This window comes from Callionymus lyra, chromosome 11 (assembly GCF_982586985.1).
Source record: "Callionymus lyra chromosome 11, fCalLyr1.hap1.1, whole genome shotgun sequence".
NCBI classification, from domain to species: domain Eukaryota; kingdom Metazoa; phylum Chordata; class Actinopteri; order Syngnathiformes; family Callionymidae; genus Callionymus; species Callionymus lyra.
The window spans coordinates 12,349,183-12,369,237 of NC_141828.1; the positions used below are offsets into that span (position 1 = coordinate 12,349,183).

At 37.7% G+C, this 20,055-nt stretch overlaps 1 protein-coding gene across 2 annotated transcripts in view; it reads right to left on the reverse strand.

Moving 5' to 3' along the window:
* The window catches only part of ate1 (arginyltransferase 1), a 68,657-nt gene that overhangs the window by 35,843 nt on the left and 12,759 nt on the right, over nt 1-20,055 (reverse strand). Inside the window, exons 6-8 of one of the 2 annotated variants that reach the window (XM_087803325.1) lie at nt 19,257-19,471; nt 14,197-14,325; nt 3,929-3,961 (exon numbers count right to left, since the gene is read on the reverse strand). In XM_087803325.1, coding sequence (XP_087659451.1) covers nt 3,929-3,961; nt 14,197-14,325; nt 19,257-19,471 — 377 coding nt within the window. Of the gene's footprint in view, nt 1-3,928; nt 3,962-14,196; nt 14,326-17,195; nt 17,325-19,256; nt 19,472-20,055 lie in introns of both variants that reach the window. The other variant, XM_087803324.1, reaches the window with a different exon arrangement.

The following is a 20,055-nucleotide window of genomic DNA, read 5'->3' on the forward strand; positions in this document are numbered from 1 at the left end:
TTCAGAAACATTTCTGCAGTAGAACCGTGTTACCCATTTAGTCTCAGCAGTAAGAGGGTATAATAAACATATACTTGACGGGAACAACGATTTAAGAAAGCTTAAAGAAAAGTCTCCAAACGGCGTTTTGGCCGAGTGTTAATACACGGTGTAGGTTTTAACAGCTCGGTTTGTTCTCCACATAGTTTCCACTCACACGTACCTACAGACCTTTTTCGCTAATAAAAATCCATTAAAACATGATTAAGAGCTCACATTTGGGAACCATGAAAATGTTGCTTCTTGTTTACCTGTTTAATTAAGGAACGAATAGAGAATATAACATGCCAATCTTTAACAAAATATTGTCAAAAACAAGTGAAAAACATTTAGTTATACATTAAATCTGAGATCATTTTAGATTTCAAAGAACAGCTAGAAACTATAGAAACCTATGGCTTTCGATTTTTTTTTTTAATGTGTTAACAAAAATAATAAAACTCGCCTATTTTCACAAGATTTTGCCTAAAGTTGACGTTTAATTTATTGTGTTTGAAAGCAATTTTATCTATATTGACCTTTTTGTTTACTTCTTTAATCAAGGAACGAATAGAAAATATAACAGCACAAATCTTTAACAAAATATTGTCAAAAACAAGTGAAAAACATTTAGTTAAACGACTTGAGTCGTTCATTTTGCAGACACCTGTGCGACTGTTTTCTGTCACGTTTACACAAACGACAGCACAAGTTTTGTGTACGTCTTTGTGTATATGTGTGTTTTTAAAAATTTGTTTTTAAGTGCAACTTATTTCCGTCTTGCTCGCAAAAACTGTAAAATAGTAATGACCATATTATTATTTAAACATTAAATCTGAGATCATTTTAGATTTCAAAGAACAGCTAGAAACTATAGAAACCTTTGGCATTGGATTTTTTTTTTTAAATGTGTTAACAAAAATAATAAAACTCGCCTATTTTCATAAGATTTTGCCTAAAGTTGACGTTTAATTTATTGTGTTTGAAAGCAATTTTATCTATATTTACCTTTTTGTTTACTTCTTCAATCAAGGAACGAATAGAAAATATAACAGCACAAATCTTTAACAAAATATTGTCAAAAACAAGTGAAAAACATTTAGTTAAACAACTTGAGTCGTTCATTTTGCAGACACCTGTGCGACTGTTTTCTGTCACGTTTACACAAACGACAGCACAAGTGTTGTGTACGTCTTTGTGTATATACGTGTTTTTAAAATTTGTTTTTAAGTGCAACTTATTTCCGTCTTGCTCGCAAAAACTGTAAAATAGTAATGACCATATTATTATTTATACATTAAATCTGAGATCATTTTATATTTCAAAGAACAGCTAGAAACTATAGAAACCTATGGCATTGGATTTTTTTTTTTAATGTGTTAACAAAAATAATAAAACTCGCCTATTTTCACAAGATTTTGCCTAAAGTTGACGTTTAATTTATTGTGTTTGAAAGCAATTTTATCTATATGTACCTTTTTGTTTACTTCTTCAATCAAGGAACGAATAGAAAATATAACAGCACAAATATTTAACAAAATATTGTCAAAAACAAGTGAAAAACATTTAGTTAAACAACTTGAGTCGTTCATTTTGCAGACACCTGTGCGACTGTTTTCTGTCACGTTTACACAAACGACAGCACAAGTTTTGTGTACGTCTTTGTGTATATACATGTGTTTTTTAAAATCAGCAGCGTTCACTCGACGGTCTTTCAAGAGCCATTCGAGTGAAATGAGTCAGACGCCGTGCGTGCTTGACCGGCTCAGGTATAATTTGTAGATATTCTGTTTGCATGCCGTCGTGTAAATACAATATGCTGTTTGCATGCAGTTGTGTAAATACAGAGGGCAACTGCACAACACACAGGTCCATGTGGTGAGTGTCTGTGTGTATTTTAATAGCGCGCTGAGTGGAGACAGATGGGAGTCAACACGCAGAGGTAGCACAGAAAAGCCACACATAATAACTCTGAAATGGAGAGCATTCGGAGAGACAGGAGAGGAATGAAACGGGGGGAATAAAAACAAAAGCGAGAGATTGGATGGAGTCGGCGTTAAAAAAAAAAAAAAGGCTGTCTGAGGAACAGGGGGACTGTGAAGGCGAAAGAAAAGATCAGCGTTCGTGTAATTCGGTGCCGCCAGCTTTGACGAGGTGATAAAAGCTTGTTTCCTATAAACACTAATGATGTTCATTAGGGGAGACCCGAGGGGGGCCACGGGGGCAACGCGGCGTCACCGTTTGTGACTGTGCAGGCTTCGGACCTCTCGTTTATTTATAAACGGCCCGGATCGTTTCGGGCACAGCGGGTCAACCGGCCGACGTAGGAGTTTATCGGGTCACACAGAATACTTATTGCCGCTTATTATTGACATGAAGATGAGGAGGCTCTTATCCGAGTGTCTCACAGATGACGAGATCAGAGTCAAGTTGACAGCTCTTATCTAATGTCACTTTTTAAACCATTTATGTTGCAGGAAAATTAGGGATTTATTAAAAAAAATATAAAATTATGGTTTTACAATGTGGAACAAGAGCATGTGTAAAAAAAATATTGTATTTTGACATTTGATATGTGAATAAATCAAAATAAATGTGATAAGCGAAATATTCATGAAATAAGTTTTACATCTGGAGATATAAAGGTGACAGTGCTGAGGATTTGCAGTATAATTGTGAATATACTATGATTAGTACTAATTTCTCACAGCTTAAAAAAAAGAAAAAATAATAGCAGTGAGAGCAACATTTTAGACCATTATTATTTATTTTTTTTGGCAAAACAATACAAGTTTCCTATTTCTGTGTATTCTATCAAGGAGTACTACTTTCTGAGGAACCCTGTATCGTATTTGAAATCATTGCATTATTTTATACTGTATAATATTTGAATTATTTCTCTCTATATAATATATAATATTTTAATTCTCTATATCAAGCTTTGTCATGACAAACATGAAACGGGACAAACTATAATCAATTTATGTAAAAAACTAAGACAAATAAAATTATTTCTAAGTGCAACTTGTTTCCGTCTTGCTCACAAAAACTGTAAAATAATAATGACAATATTATTATTTATACATTAAATATGAGAATTCATTATAAATTTCAAAGAACAGCTAGAAACTATAGAAACCTATGGCATTGGATTTTTTTTTTGTTTTTAATGCGTTAACAAAAATAATAAAACTCGCCTATTTTCATAAGATTTTGCCTAAAGTTGACGTTTAATTTATTGTGTTTGGAAGCAATTTTATCTATAGATTCAAATGTAAAGGTTTCTTAACTTTTTTGAGGGTCTCACAGAAGATACATTCTGGACCACACAAGAAAAATCTTCCTCATTCTTACACAGAAGTAACACTAATCCACAAATCTTAAAACTATTTTTTTATTCTACTGTAAACTGTAAAAATTAAATTGAATTAATGAAGTTTAGAGTAATAAACATCAACTACCATAGCTCTCACGTCACTCCACAGCAACCGTTATTTACTCTAAAATATCATCAGCAGGGTTTTCATTATTGCACATTTCAGTGGTGCCTGAACACGTTGGGCCTTTGCCAGGCAGACTGAGCGCCATCTGTCCGGGGCCAAATGAACGTCTTTGGAGTTCCCTAATCAGCCAGAAATCTTCATCGCGCCGCACAAACTGAGGAACACTTGCATGTCTGTCAGGAGCAGAGTAAACTGAGGCGCCTTGTGCTCCAGACTCGCAGCAATCTGGACGCCACATTTCACAGTTTCCCTCCATCATCACCACTTTCACTTTAGACGTGGGCTGAATTTATGAAACTGAGAAATGAAATACGACACTGAATCTAACTAGAGTGGGGGGGGGTTCTTGTGAGGGAACGTGACTTTGATTAAACACGTTTTAATTAGCAGTAGTTCTCAGTACATACCTGGAGTGGTGAGTCGCACAGAAATCTCTTGAACTGTGGAAGAACGAGAAGGGAAACAGAGAAAAGCAGTTAGTACTCTGGGTCACTGACTATAATGAAAACCATCTTCATTGCTGTCTCAAATCATTTAAGCCCTCCCGCTGTCACTTTTTCTACGGGTGTCACGTATCTCACCCCCCTCTATCGTTTTCAAAAGAAGAACGTACATGATACCATATTTACACAAATGAAAACATTTAAGCTCGTCAAAAAAAAAAAAAAAGTGGGCGAATGACAGCTTAAATGTGTCAGAACAGTCGCTGCGATACAGCGGCTAACAATTACTGAGGCACTTTTATCGCCGGGGAAAAATATGTTTCTTTCTCTCGAGTACTTCCTGTGTTGGAGTTTAAGCCAAGAGAGAAGATGGTGTGCACTGATCACTGGAAGCAGCAAGCAAAGTGAACGTCAAGATGGAAAAGATTTTTGATACGAGACATTTGTGTTGATATAAGTGTGTCTTAAATAGATCTTGGACATCTTTTGTATCATCATTGTCTGTTTGTACAAAACTCTCTTTTCATTTAAATAGTTACATTAAAAAAAGTTGCTTTAGCCCCACCCACTGAAATAAAACTCTACTGTGATTGGTGAAGCATTGAGGTTTGTCACTGCACGTCATAAATCCTGAAGTTTCCATCTCCAGGGGACTCATTGTATAAACAAAGTTCAGTTTTACATCATACTGGGCTCCACTCTCGCAACCACTAATTCGCTGATATTTCAAATAGGGGAAACTTTATGAAGAAATAACTTGAGTTACCTAGTTAGTCATTAGAAGGATGTACTGTATAGTTGTGTCACAAAAGACAAAGAAAGCTGAGCCAAAAGCTGAAGCTTGATCTTCGTTGTAATTATCCCTTATTTCCCAAATGAATTCTACAAAGCGACCATGTAGTTATATCTTACTTATGATCTATCGAACTTTCAAATGTGGTGATTTTTGACTACAATAGCAAAGGCGCGTTCAAACTAAAGGCGATTTGGCAACACTTGCCTTTCATGGAGATCGGTTTACGACAAAAAAACATTTCATGTTGATTCTTAAGTCTAAAAAAAGTCTGCTGAGGATTAGAGTTACAAGAAAGTCATTCTGGACCACATATCACTCCACATTATTTACTGTTCAATTACTCTACCATATATTCATTACTGTGCAGAGGTCTGGGGAAATATTTACAAATGTACAACACAATCACTATCCGTACTGCAGAAAACAGCCATACGAAAAATCCATAATTCCGTTTATAGAAATCACACAAATTAATTATTTTTTAAATCAAAAACCTTGAAATTCATTCGACCTGGTTCACTAAAAAACAGCACAATGTACAAAGCAACAGAGTATTTTAAAAGAGATGTGGTTTAAATAACAGTTTTAATTTAAAACATCAGTGGGTAAGTACAACGTTAAAAAAAAGTTTCTGTGTGTGGACTGAGGTTGTGGAACAGACTGGATGAGGAGCTCAAGCAATGTCCAAGCATGACCCAGTTTAAAAAAGTGGAACAAACACATGGTTTTCACAAGTTACAGGGGAAGAAGAAGAAGGACGTTAACCATCGGGTGTTTTTGATTTATGTTTTATTTGTTTACTCTATTCAATTTCCATGTTGTAAATATGTAGAATGTAAATATGTCCAAACAGTTTAATAACAGTTTGCTGATGTGGAGAAGAGGTAGATTTAAATAAGCTTATGCTTCAGCTACTCCTTTTCGGACATATGGGGTCATATCATTATTGTTTTGACTATTATTGTTTTGACTATCGCTACCTTCGTTTCTCTAATCTCATTGGTTTTGTTTTACTGTCGGAAATGTATTTTCTTATGAACCTCCACATGTTCGGAATAAAGCATTCATTCATACATTCAACTGTTTAGGATTACAAGTTAGCACAAATCTGCTTTTCTTTTAAAACATCCAACAATTATATGTTTTATCGTTAGCAGAAGCCAACGACCACATTAACGGCCCGGCATTGAGAATGTTCAACATGTCTCGAGGACACATAACCCTCGAGGTGTGAGGGGAGGAAATTAATGAAGGGAATTGTGCAGGAAAATAAGAGCCTGTAGATATCGGCTCGCAAATTGAACCGCAACATTTTAGACTCCAACTGAAATTATGTGTTACATATCTTTCACTCTCCCACCAGAACTTGGCCTCCAATAATCGTTTTGGCCCGTTCTTGGCTATTTATGTCAAAACACTTTTTAAGAAAAGCATTTGACTCATGTTGTTTTTCCTTGCATCTCAAGCACCCCATTAGGGCTGTCATGTGGAATTTCAAAGTTTCTTTTTTTTTTTGGTTGCTTATTCACAGTTTTCAGCCGCTGCCAGGGACCACAAAGCGGCCCTTGTGCCTTCAGGACAATGACGGATTTCTGCGGACAAATTGGTTTTGAAAAAAAAACTATATCCAAAAAATGCCTTTCAAGCGAAAGATGACGACGAAGGCAGAGCTCACTGGGTGGAACTACCGGCGTAGGTGAAACGCAAAAGTCCAGCCAGAAGGCTGAACTCATCGTGTGTGTGCGTCATGGCGAGGATGATGGAGTGTTTCCAACGACGGAGCAGGTTTGCCAGTGGATGAGCTAAACTAAAACTATGATCCACCGTCGCTCGCTAGGTTTGGCTTCGACTAGAAGGAGGCGCCGCTACCTGTCCGACCCGTAAACCCGCGAGTGTCTTCGGAAAATAAGAGTAAACCTTCCCTTTTCAAAATGGTCATTCGTGAACGACACGTTCTTGTGAAAATTGCCAATTTGGCATTATTAAAAAAGTTATGAAGTGTTTTTGTCGTTGCCGTAGTAATCCGATTTAACACGATGAAAGTTTATAAATATTGAAATTGTCGTAACTCTGTGTTGTGATTTGTTGAAGTTATCCAGAGGGAAGTCGGGAAAGCTCATTTTCTACTTTAACTGACAGCAGAGTATTTTGGTTCGACGATATCCAAGCATTACTAAACACTGGCAGGAGAGATACAATTAAAATTGTGGACTCCGAACTTTCCACGTTGCCAGTACCTGGCGAGCATTCTTTAGCATTCCTCTGTGACAGTCGACTTGTTTCACAGCCTCGGCTTTTTCTCCGTTATGAGGGATTTAAAATATATATTGTTAAACTTTGCCGGATAAAGTAGGTGCGGAGTGAGCCTAGCGAAGTCAACATATTGGATCAATTATTTATCAGGAATTAAATAAATTCCCTCTTATTTTTAGTTTAGATATTTAGATACAAATACATGGTCAAGAAATTATAGTTAACTTCATTTATTTTGTACACAAAATCATTTTATTCCATTACATTTTAGAATAAAAAATGGATGGTGTATGAAAAGTTCTCACAAATTCATTTCTGTTAGAATAGGCATTTTTGCTGCTGGAAGCAAAACCATTTACATTTTATAAAAGCAGCCTTTCGTATATCAAACCTTAAACACAAAAAGTACACACAAGTCCAAAAGTCTCTTAGAAATGTAATAAATATATATGGCTAAAAGGAAACTAATTTTAAATGAATGTCAATGTTTTTTTTGTGAAATAAATGCTGCAATATAGCTTACGTGTAATATATATAATATAGCAAGAACTACAATTACATGGTCATTCACTGACTTTTCTTACTTTTTATCATTATTCCAGTTAAAAAAAAACGCTACAAAAAATAAAAAAAAACTGTTTAATATCTCCTTGTTTACCTTCTAAACTCAATGTCATGTTCCGTGTTCTGTTTAAGCATGTTTTAAATCAACACCATTGAATAATAAATGTTTATTAAATAAATAAAATCCATATTGTGGTTGAGTTATTGGTTATTGTTGGTTATAGTTATTGGTTTTCTTCTGTTTTAATCAGCTTTTTCTCAGAAGAGAGGAAAGAGTTCTGCAGCGGTTGTCAACCCCTGCATTTGATCGGGATGTAGGGGAACCCCTGGAAGGGTCAGTAGTATTTCCTGGGGCAACTTAACAGTTTAGATATTTCATAAGTCTCAACCCAGAAAAACTAAAGCCTACTCTAACAGCATTTGATTGGAAGATGTAAAAAAAAAAGACACAAGATGACACCACTCCCATGTATAAAGCTAACTATCGTACTATTTGTTTTCTTGGTTAAAGTTATTAAGCAAAATCCCTCTATTGGGAATAATACAGCAGGAAACACAATAAAACTTAAAGAAAAAAAACATTTGCCGCTATTATACGAAAAAACAAGACTTAGAAATTACAACCACTTAAAGGTATCGATGTAATTTAGTCCGTTTGTGAATCTGAAGACATCAAAACTACCGGAGCTCTAACCACAAGTACTATTTCTGGGCAACGAAACGCACAACAGAATGGCATTTTTTCCACTGGTGTGTCAACCCTGCTTGTGCTGGGTGAGGCTTGCTCTCTCAGGGCTTGGCAGGGCTGACCCATCTGTGGCCACTGGAAAACAACAAACCACATGTTTCTGCCAGGCAGAAAAAAATCCACGCAAACAAACAGACGAAATCATTCGCAGGCGCAGGAAGACGGTTGGACGTGAAAAACCGAGTCGCTCATCCGTGGAGGAAACACAGGAAAAAAAGGGAAAGAAGATTCTCTCCCGATGTCTCCGAGGGAGACAAAGTCAAAGCATCTTTCGGACCATCTTCAGCACATGGAGCTCATCGCTTCTTCATCTTCTCTCCTCCCGATAAAAACGTCTCATCTGTGCGTGATTAGCGAGGCAAGCTGCCGACACACACGGACACTTGTCTTCACACACACACACATGCAGAAACCTTCTAAACACACTCATCTGCTTAAACCTAATTGCTGCTAAACGATCTCATGATTTTGCTGAAATTGCCGTGCTTTTGTGGAGTAGCAGGATCACCGAGCTCTCCACGGGACGATAAAAACACTTAAAACAATCCAAATATTGAATTTGAGATTTGTAAAGCTGGTCAAAAACAGGTACCGGTGAATCTTTTTTAACGTTTACGGATCAGCAACAGGAGTGCTTTGTGATAAAGAAGCAATTTTACAGCCAAGAAGTTACAAATTCATTCTTTAAAATGATGAGACAAACTAAAGGACAAAAGGAGTAAATTCAGGGTGTAATTGTGTTAATGAAAACAAGACAATTTTAATTAATTTCTTAAGAGAAACTAACATAAAATTCCAACTTCTGACTCACTCGCATGTTTTAAAGTTATTTCATTGCTTAAGTACATTTTTTAATTTAAATACTTGTTTGTAAAAAGAGTTTTCTACAAACAGACACATACTGACGAGTACAATAGAGGTCCAAGATCTAATTAAGACACACTTAAATCAACATCTCAGAAAATAGGTAACACAATATATGACAATATAGACTCTGTGTTTTCATCGCAGCTGCATTTTAACACAGCATTTTAAATCTGAGCAGGACAATGAACAACAGTGTTGTTATAGACATTTAATCACTTTGCAAGGACTGGACGTTCTAGTATATTCCATGGTTTTGTGGTCAACTAAACGAGTCTGCTTTAAGATAGTTTGTCTCGTCCGTCAATTTGTTGGTTTTTTCATTTCCATTCTAAATTTTTGCGGGCGCATCTTCAATATTTCATTCTTGTTTTGCTCAAGGGAATTCTTTTGACGTTTTTGATGGAGAGGACGTAGCAAATGCACATTACAGCCCCTACTGTTCAAGGAATGGATGTTTGAAAGCTCACAGTCTGATGGCTTTCTGGCCCTGAAACAACTTTTAAGTAAACAAGACATATAGCCACGGTTTAATATCGCAATATCTCGCAACAGCCCCAGCATCTCCTGGGCTGCTCATCACGCAAACTATGTTAGTGTCACTGGAACAAGCTTTTTGAGCGAATATAAGCAAAGAATGAAGAAAGTTGGAAAGTGGAAGTGAAACTTACTATGACTTTAAATGGTGAAAAAGCCATTTCTAGCCAATTTCTTTGTAAATTATCAGATTTTTTATGTTGACTTAACACTTAGTGGTTGTGTGTCACACAACACATTTAACACAACAACTGTGTCTTCTCGTTTAGACTATTGTAAAAGTTTATTTTCGTGTCTAAACAAGGCTGTCTCGCCTGCAGTTGATGCAAAACTCGGAATTCTTACCCGCTCCAGTAGAAGAACTTACATTTCCCCGATCCTTAAAACTCTTCACTGGCTGCCAGTTTCTTACAGGATCAACTTAAAATTCTAGTTCTTAATTTTCAGAGCTATTCCTGGCCAGGTTCCTCACATCAGTGATCTGATCCAGCCTTACACCCCAGCTCAGGCTCTGAGGTCTGTGGATCAGAATCTAATGATGGTTCCTGAACAAAGTTCCGGACCAGAGGAGAGAAAAATAAGCATCTTAAGACCTTTTCTATTTGTGCAGGCTTTTTTCCTAATTTTCATGGACTCCTGTCTTATATTGTCTTGGCCTTTTAGAGTTTTAAAATGTGTGTGTAATTTTAACTGTGTATTGATTTTGATTGTTCAAGTGTGTTACAAAACTATTACTTACTTACTAGTTTGGAGACTAGGAAGATTAGGAAGGAAATAAAGCAGATAGTTAAGCCCTGATTTGAACGGTTCATTATTTTTGTTTTATTTTCTTCAAGCGCACATTTTAGTTTTAATAAGCTTTAGTCCAGTCATTTTGATCCCTGAGCATTTAAGTCTTATTTTAGTCGCATTAATCCATGACTATTTTGATCTATAATTATAATTTAGTAGATGAAAATTCAACTTAAGCCTTTCTGTAGCGATGTAGAAATGCAGAGAGAAAAACCTTTGAATCAGACGCACAATTAATCATTGTTAGTGGAAATCTAAATCTTATTTGCAACAACATTTAAAAGTAATAACCAGTTAATTATTCCCGTTTTCCTTTTGTTCACAACACCGAGGTTCTCGTTGGACGCTACAAGTTACCGTCAAGGAGAAGAAAAAAAAAAAATACAGATTTAACAGGGTTTGTTTTCCTGCAAATGACTGCCACATGTGCAGGAACTAAGAGTCACGGCTCAACACACCAGTTAAGACCAATAAGCGTAAGTGAATGTGTGTGTCGTTGCGTGTAAATAATTGCATTGTACGCGTCTGTCTCATCTGTCAGGAGGGAAAAAAAAGGGGGTATTTACAGTGGATGTGGAGGGAATAATGTCTGGCTTCTTTCCAGTCCTGGCACGACAGGATATACATCCATCCCTAAGCAAACAAAGTCACTGGCCTCCAGGACAACAGCGTCTAATGACGGAAGCGTTTTCGACATGTTAATTCTCTCTCTCCGAGCTCGCTCCGAAAAAAAACCTCTGGCTCCGATACAGCCCGACGCTTTTTTTTTTTTCCTCCAGATTCTGTTTCTAGTTAGCGCTTTAATGGATCAATAAATACCTTCGCCGGCACCAAATGACCCTGACTTACAAGGTAGTAGCAGCGAGCCCAGAGTAAAATAGCAACAAAATGTGTCATCCCTTGCGTCGGCAATGTGTTTCTGATTTGTTCGAGTGGGAAGAGAGTTGACGAGAAACCTGCGAGAAACTACTGTAGTTATGATGATATCAGTGAGCCACTTTTCCCAAAAAAACGATTCCCTCAGATACAGTTAAAGTGTCACCACACATTACAATAAGAGCCTTCAGTGATTAACCCGGGCCGTAATACTCCACGCCACAACACATTACATTCACCGGGGAAAGTACACAACCTTGCGAAAAGTGCTACTAAAGACGTCTGGCATCCAAACAGACGGAAGATTTGTTTATGCAGACTCTCGCACCTTTTCATATTCCTCACTGTTATTCCTGGCTTTCGGGGACTTACCGGTTAAGAACCTTCGTCTGAATCACTGAATCACATCACTTTTTACTGGCGCTAAGGCTGTAGGAAAGAATCCTGCCGCGGTCTGCCCAATCTGACAGCTTTTATTATTTATTAATTACCTTACTTTAACAAGCGGGAGGGTTTTTTGGTAATTTACAGAGGTCTGCTGGCAGGAGGGTGTTTTTCCAGCCCGGAGGGACAAAAGGCCCTCTCAGGATAGGTGGGACGTCCAGAAACTCGGCACCCCCGACTCAACTTAATTAAGGTATAAATCTGGCGAGGGAATATGGAGGTGCGTGCTCGTAACTTACCCGAGCGTTCTTACACATGAGATGATGAATGGTTATATCGGTTACACTTTCTGTTACCTGCTCCCACATGAGTGATATATGACACTTGGTGTGTTAGGACGGAGATGCTAGTTCTCACTCAGGAGCGTTTCTTGTTTACTCAGTTTGTCTTTTCAATCTCTTTTTTGTTACAAATGCAACTAAAGAAATGCAAAAAAAACAGTGCGACACCATTCATTTCTGCCAATGATCTAATATCGCATGACCCGAAAACACAGCGTTAAATTAAATCAATGAAACGATTTCAATGATTCATATTGTGTTGGCCGCGGCAATAACTACTTTTCAAAAATCTATTGGGTGTTGAATGATTTATTACAACTATTTATTTGACCACAGTCCCGTGTAAGTTGATTTAGTTTAGTGAGGAATTGTAGGTGTTTGTTCTTTGTTTGATAAAGTAAAGTTTTTCATAGTTTTGCTTGTTCGTAATGGAGCAAAATTAGTGAACGAGAAAACCTTCAAAAACACTCACAGATCCAGAAGTTACTACAAAACTCCCGCCAAAAAGTGAACTCATTTTGTTACCAAAATATAACTGCATAATTGTATTTAGTTATGCTGTTAACAGAACAGCAAAAATATGAAAGTGAACTCATTTTAATTCAGTTATGTGAAAACATGAACTTTTAGATAAGATCATTTGTCAAACAAACAACAAATCCATCAAATGTGTTGTGAACAACAAATCCATCAAATGTGTTGTGAACAACAAATCCATCAAATGTGTTGTGAATTAAAGCCCGGCGCATGACATTGATGACATTTAAAACTTCCAGTTTTGGACTAACTCACATTAAATAAATAAGTGCAAATGGAGAAGCAACTGGTGTTGTTTGCAAGGGAAAGTAACAGCTCTAATCCCATTTAATTCGGTATAAGGAAAAGATCCTGCGAGCCGTCTCACCTGCAGTTAATACAGAAACTCTGCAGCGAGAATTCTGACCTGCTCTAGTAGAAGAACTCACATTTCCCCAATCCTTAAAACTCTTCACTGGCTGCCAGTTTCTTTCAGGATTTTAAAATTCTGGTTCTTACTTTCAGATCTATTCATGGTCAGGCTCCTCCTTACATCAGTGATCTGATCCAGACTTACACCCCAGCTCGGGCTCTTAGGTCTGTGGATGTACTGATGGTTCCTGAACACGCTTCAGGACCAGAGGAGAGTAATCCTTCCAGACTGTTGCTCCTAAGCTTTTGAACGATCTTCCTCTCTCTCTGTGTTTGATGATCTACTGACTCCTTCAAGAAACATCTTAAGACATTTTTATTTGTGCTTTTTCTTAACTTTCATGGGGCTGCTGTGTTTGTCTTATGTTGTCCTGACCTTTTAAAGTATGTATTTTAACGGTGTATAGTTTTTGACTGTTAAAGGGTTTTTTTGACCCTAGTCTGAGACTACTTACTTACACATGTACGACGAGCAAAGTTCCATAATCCAGAGTTGCACTAAAAAACATGTTAGCGTCATGACTCCTAGTCTCTAGATATAGACTAACCCCTCAGGGGTCATGTGATCCAGTCATTTCCTGTGACTCACACAAGCTATAAATATAAATTGTTGGTTCAAAAATAATTTCAGCATAAAACTAAAACAGAGCAAGATATACTACTCAGTAAGTATTAACATTCCAAAAAATGACAAAGAGCAAAGAGTGCACATTTTAACTCTTAGAATGAAAAGCCTTTTGATAAAACTACATTTTCGTTACTTCTGTGACTGTTTTTTAGCAACAGCTGACATTTCCCTAGTATGAGGACATTTTGTTCAGTATGAAAACATTATAAATTTATAAGAAATGTAATTAAATAAGCTTTACAGATGCTTTCAGAAAAATGTAGGGTCCATGACTGGAACTTTATGACACTTACTTTCTACTTGTTGCTATCGAATGTTAATTAACTATTCAAAGCAAATCCCAGTAAAATAGAGAATAATTTATGGTAAAAAAAAACTGTTTCATTCTATTAAGTGACCAGAATTAACTAGTGCTCCTGCAACACTGATCCTATACCCACAAGTGCACACAGAACAGAGTGGTGACCCTTCAACAGGTGTGTAGAAGTAATGGTGCCGTACCTCGCTGGCACTACACTCGCTGGGGTCGTCACCATGAATGGTCGTCTGGTAGCTGGCATACAGCTGCGCCGACTGCTCATAGGACGCAGAGAACTGAGGGTCCTCAGAGTCGACGGGAACTAACCTCACCTTCGAGCATGAAGGGGAGAGAGTTCAGGTGAGGGGACAGGTGATCACAGAACAATCAAACTTTATTACACTTAAATCTCTGTGTCAAGACAACATGGCCAGGGGTGGACCTCATGACTGTCGGTATATAGGTTTTAAAATATTCCTCGTGAAGAGATGTTTGTGAAACAACAAGAAGCTAATGGTTGACGAATGGACTATAATAAAGTTTTATCTATCTAGTCTAATAGTTGCACTGATGTAATGGTAAGTGGAAGTATATTTCTTTCCATTTATAGTATATATGTTTTGGTTTATTTAGTGTATTTTTTTTATTTAAAATAGCACTTTATTCAGGATGTAGTTCTTATTTGCACTGTCTTGATTTAATAAATTCATTTAAAACAAATATCATAGAAATACGTTGGCCTGGATCAAAGTTGACTTTATTACAGCTTTTTCTATTTTTCTGTGTGCAATAGTCATTTTAATAATTTATTGTACCTTAAAATCTTTGTTTGAGAGTATTTTAGATAATCAGAATCAAAAAACTTTTTATAGCCAGTGTTGTAAAGACAACAAAGTATTTTTATTTTGTGGTGTCAGTACAGAATAAAAAAATGAATTAATATAAGCAATAGAAAAACAGAACCAAGCACCAAGGCAGTCATTCTGCAGTGCCTATTATAAGTATATACTTGGTTGAAAATGGAAAAAATATAAAATAAATGATTACAATTACTAAATAAATCAGATGTACGTAACAGAAAGGTTTGTTTAAATTACTGTAAATTACTGGTTTTGTTCAAGGTTATTTTATTTATTTATTTTTTTTAGAATCCCTTATTAGTCCCTATACAAATACATATAAGCTCATACATGTGCAAAAATATAAATTGGAAAATATGTACACTTTAGAAATAAGGGGAATTTTATCTTGGACTAAAATGTTGATATGCCTTAAATAAAGATTTTTTTAAACAGCTTGAACAAAGAAAACGGGCTGTTAATTAAATCTAAATCACATCATAGATCCACCCCCGACTCGTCTGTTCCGAGTCTTGAGCCGAAACCAAACAAACCTGGAGATGAGGCTAGTGCACTTCTTAGTGGGACCGCTCGCGTCATATGTCAGGACATTTAAGGTAATTCAAGTATCCAAACTTCGGCGCAGTCAGACGACTCGCCGTTCAGTCACCAGCCATGCGAGGAGAACTACAAGGTCGGAGCGAAGGCAGGAACAAAGAAAATTAAAATCTCATTAGCATCACTTAATGCCGACTTGAAATGAGATTCCAGAGGGTTATATAATTACGGTACAGTTTGGGGGGGGGGGGAGTATGGCGGGGGCACAGACGAGCTGAATGTGTGAAGTCTGGGGAGGTTTGGCTCATTTTCAGACCCCTCCCCTGTTTAGAAAAAAAGAAATTGTGAGACTAACTACCCTGCCAGCTGACTGCAAGCCAAGTCAGACACCTGGAGAAACACTGCAGCGTATGGAAACATTTTCACCTCAATTTCCTCCCTCGGCTTCTCGCTCATTTGCACACACGCCGACACTGAAAGCTCATTATCCTTCAAAACTTTTTAATATTTTTTTCCTAATGCCTTAACAGTTTCCCAAAAAAAAATGTAAACACGAATGATCTGTCAACTTAGGCCGTCTGTCAAGTCTCCGGGTGGACGAGGGTTGACGTGATCTTCACTAATGAAATCAACTTTATGCCACAGAAGATGAATAATAACGTCACTTTCCAGAAAATGACTCAGAACCGAGTGAAATTGCCCACAATAATGAGCCAGAGCTGACGATTTTCATCGTTGAAACCGTTTGAAAAAAAACACAATTAAGTGGTCGGACAAGAACTTCAAGTCAGGTTCAATTGAAGCGACATCTTCACATCAGAGGTGGATCTTATGTCGAGTGTTTTCTAACCGACTAGTTTATCTATCTATTTGGGATTTAAAGGACCTGAATATTCACTGATAAGTTGAGCCTTAGCTCCAACATAAGCCAAAAGAAATCTGAGATCTGATTAGCACAGAGTCAGCAGATACCGCTTTATAAAAAACAGAATACGATCTAATCTGGCTCGAAGTCTCAAACTTGGGGGAGCTACTGTGTCATCAGTGACGTTCCTGAGTCCTTAAATCTTTCTTGTAAGTCCCTTACAAAAAAGTCAAATGAACAAAAACAATCGATTTTGCCAAAAAGTTGCCTAAGAGTTGCTACATTTTAGTAATTGAATTGTACACAGTCTTGTATAAAGCAATGTTTCCAATGTTTTTTGCCAGTTCTGAGCGGAGCAGCAACTGGTTAACACCATTGAAACCTTCAAACTGCCAAATAATCCTATCTGTCCTTATTATTAACAATTTTCTTAAAATCAAGTTGCAAATGTAAAGTTTTTTCTCTATGAAAGTGAAATAAAATCAACGCTTGTGAAAAATAACCTCCTTGTCAGAAGTAATAAAAACCACTTGCAAACATTGCGTAACTCCTCTATTAGAAACACAACTATTGGACTGAGGCTAGAATAACTTGATTCATCATTGATGCGTCCAATAATTTCCATTCACTCAAAAGACGTCCACTTTGCTGCTGCTTGTAAACAAATCGTTGATGGTTTCGTGCAGGGGCCGCCATATTGAGCGAGAAACGAAGCCTTGCATTTGTTTTTGATTGGCGTTCTAATAGTAATGTCGTGCTCTTTGTTGTTGGCGTGCTCCGGGGGGACAAACAACAAAGCCCTATGAAGTCCATCATCTGCTCAGCAGAGGCGTAATTCTTAAGATTCCTCCGCTGACACCCAAACATTCGCCCCGACAGCCCCTTTCAACCCGGGGGTACCCTCGCGAAGGAGCTTGACCTATGCCTATCGCCCTCTGACCTGGCTCTCGGAGGGTTTATCAGGAGGGTCCTTGTGAATGGCCATCTGGTAGAGTTTGTACACCTGGTGGGAGGCGTCGAAAGAAGCTTTGAACTGCGTACAAGGGGGATTGGAGCGCACTAGCCTCACCTTCAAAAAGAACACGGCACAAGAGTTACCAAGGGCGACATCCACACAGAGCAAATTGGATCAGAACAAAAGCAGAAGATGATTAAAAAATAAACATCAGCCTATTAACAAGTGGAGAGGATGAGTGTGTTATCGCAGCGAGCAAGGTTTTTGCACGCTTTCAATTTGAACTAAATGAAGTCTTCAGCTGAAGGATTGTTTTGGGATCAACAAAAACTAAATTTCGGTGGAAATAATTCATCACATGTGATAATAAAAGTGACAGCCAACTGCTTTGCTCTCTATCGAGCAGATCCACGTTTAATATGAAGTGCGGGCTGACGGCAGAGCGTCCGTGACGTGAAGTGCGAGGTTACACTGACCCCTGCTGGCGATCGACAGAAAATCAACTGAAGGCTATAACTTGTTTTTTTTTAACTATTACTTTTTTATTGAATTTGAAGAGCTCAGTTAATATGTCAATCAGATCCAGAGCCACATGCAGCTCCTTCACAACCGTAATGGGAAAAAAAATTAATAATGTGGAAGAAATAACACTTAATTTAAACTTTTACGTTCTACTTTTTCATACGAGTAGATAAGTGATTGTCAATATAGTTAGTTCCACCACTGGCACTTAAACTAAAGACTAAAAAATGGTTTAGTTTCTGCAGATTTAAGAGTAAAACTTTCCCCAGAAAATACATATATTTAAGAATTATGCAGATATCATTGTATTTTTTCTATTTAAAAGTTTTTCTTTAAATGTTTAGTTTTTGTTTCTGTAGATTAAAGAGTAAAACTTTCTCGAGAACAGACCTAAAGGTTATTGTTGCCTAATATACATTTTAAATTGCCAAATTTTCTCTTCGAAGGTGGGTTTCTTTTGTTTTTGGAAATAAAAGAAATACTAAAATATTCCCCCAGAACGCACATTAACCTAATATACATTTTAAAATACCAGTATTCTCTTTATTTTCAAAGTGGTACTTTCTTTTTTTCCCCTCTGTTTTTGTATATTACGTTAACGGGTATATTGTGTTCGTATCAGTTTATCCATCAAACTGATGTTTTGTGACTCTGGGTGACCTTTAATTTAAATGAAAAAGGTTGCTGACCCCTGCACTCGTGGGTTACACTAATGGGAATCGGATTGCAGGCGAGACTGTTGCTTAGCAACAACCGTTTCATTTACTTTAATTTCCAACCAACCAGGGAGGAACTTGGAAGAGCTAACCGGCTGTCAACGGCTCTTCAAAGAGAGTCCATTAAAAAATAAACTTGTAACAGTTCAGTGTTTGTATTTTCTGTTGGAGGAAAGCATCTCCATCTGCTTTAGTTTACCATGATGTACACATGCACTCAGCGGAGAGGGTTTCAAAGAGACATGTTGGGATTCCCGTTGAGCTCCACTGTGCTGCATCACTCTGCATAAACACATATTATTAAAGCATCTTACGCGTTCTTAACATCATTTTTAAAAACCATATCCGCAGGCAAACAGATGTAACTCTTAAGATGTAATGTCTTCTGGTCTCTGAGACAAGAGACGGACTGTGTGGTTCATCTGGCTCAGATCGAGACGTTTCTCCACCAACTGAGCTCCAAAGCTTTTCATCGGATCGCTCTTCGTCGTCCCGTTTGCAGCCAAGGGTTCATTTTTTATCTCCTCTCCGCAGTCTGAGCGGGGAGTTGCGGTCATAATGTCATCATCTTGGTAACCCGAGCCCGGGAGTGTGGCGCGCCTGTCGTCGGGCTGGAATCTAAATGGGAAGAGGTGGTTTTTCCACTAAGAGTTGGCGAGCAAAGGCTCTCCACATACACATAAACACATGGTGAGGTCAGCAAGGGTGAAGATGTGGGGCAGTCTGAGGGGCTCATCCAAACCTCTGCTGACATCAATAGGCTGATGTTTATTTTGTGCACTAAAAAAGAGAAAAAAAAGTGTCCTACCTCGAGGGAATGTAAGGCGTTCTCAGGTAAGGCGTCTCTGATGATCTCTTCCAATGTTTTCGGCTGACTAGAAGGAGCGCCGGCGGCTGATGTAGAGGAGGCGCCTGTCGAGGGTCCTTCAGTCTGTTGCCTCATCTGCTCCTTCTGCTGGCGGCGCTCCTTCCTCAGGTCTTTGGCTTTCCTACACGGGGGTCTGTTGGGGTCTACTCCCACACCTGCGAACACAAAACATGTTTAGTTCCAACAAAACCAAAGAGAAGAAAATGTGTTGCATTGTCAATATTTGCAGTTATTAAAAAAATATTTTATTTTTATGTAAAAGGCCCAAAACATAGGATCCACAACAGCGTTTCTGGCTCCCCCTTCTGTCTGAATAATGCGACTGCAACGTCATGAATCCTCCGGCTGATTTTCTGAATATACAACGAAAGCAAGAGCAAAAAAACTAACTAGTAAGATATGATAATAATAATGATTCAATAATGAAAAACAATATTGGTTTAAATTAAAGAGAAAAAAACACTAACCTAGAACTCTAACTGATAGATTTGAACCATTTAATATAGCATAACAAAATGTCACTCCAGGACTTTTCTGCTTATTGAAAGATTACGAAGGTCCGGTTCTGATGGTGTTGTAATGTTCTAGATAGGACAAATCTTTGAGGATTCATGGTCATTTGAATTGTGTATTTCAAGCCTAGCAATGGGAACAGGAGGGTCAACAGAGACGTAAACAACAAGCAGGTGCAACAGGGACGCGTAACTATTGTGATTCGGGGTTTACTGGTTACGTGTTA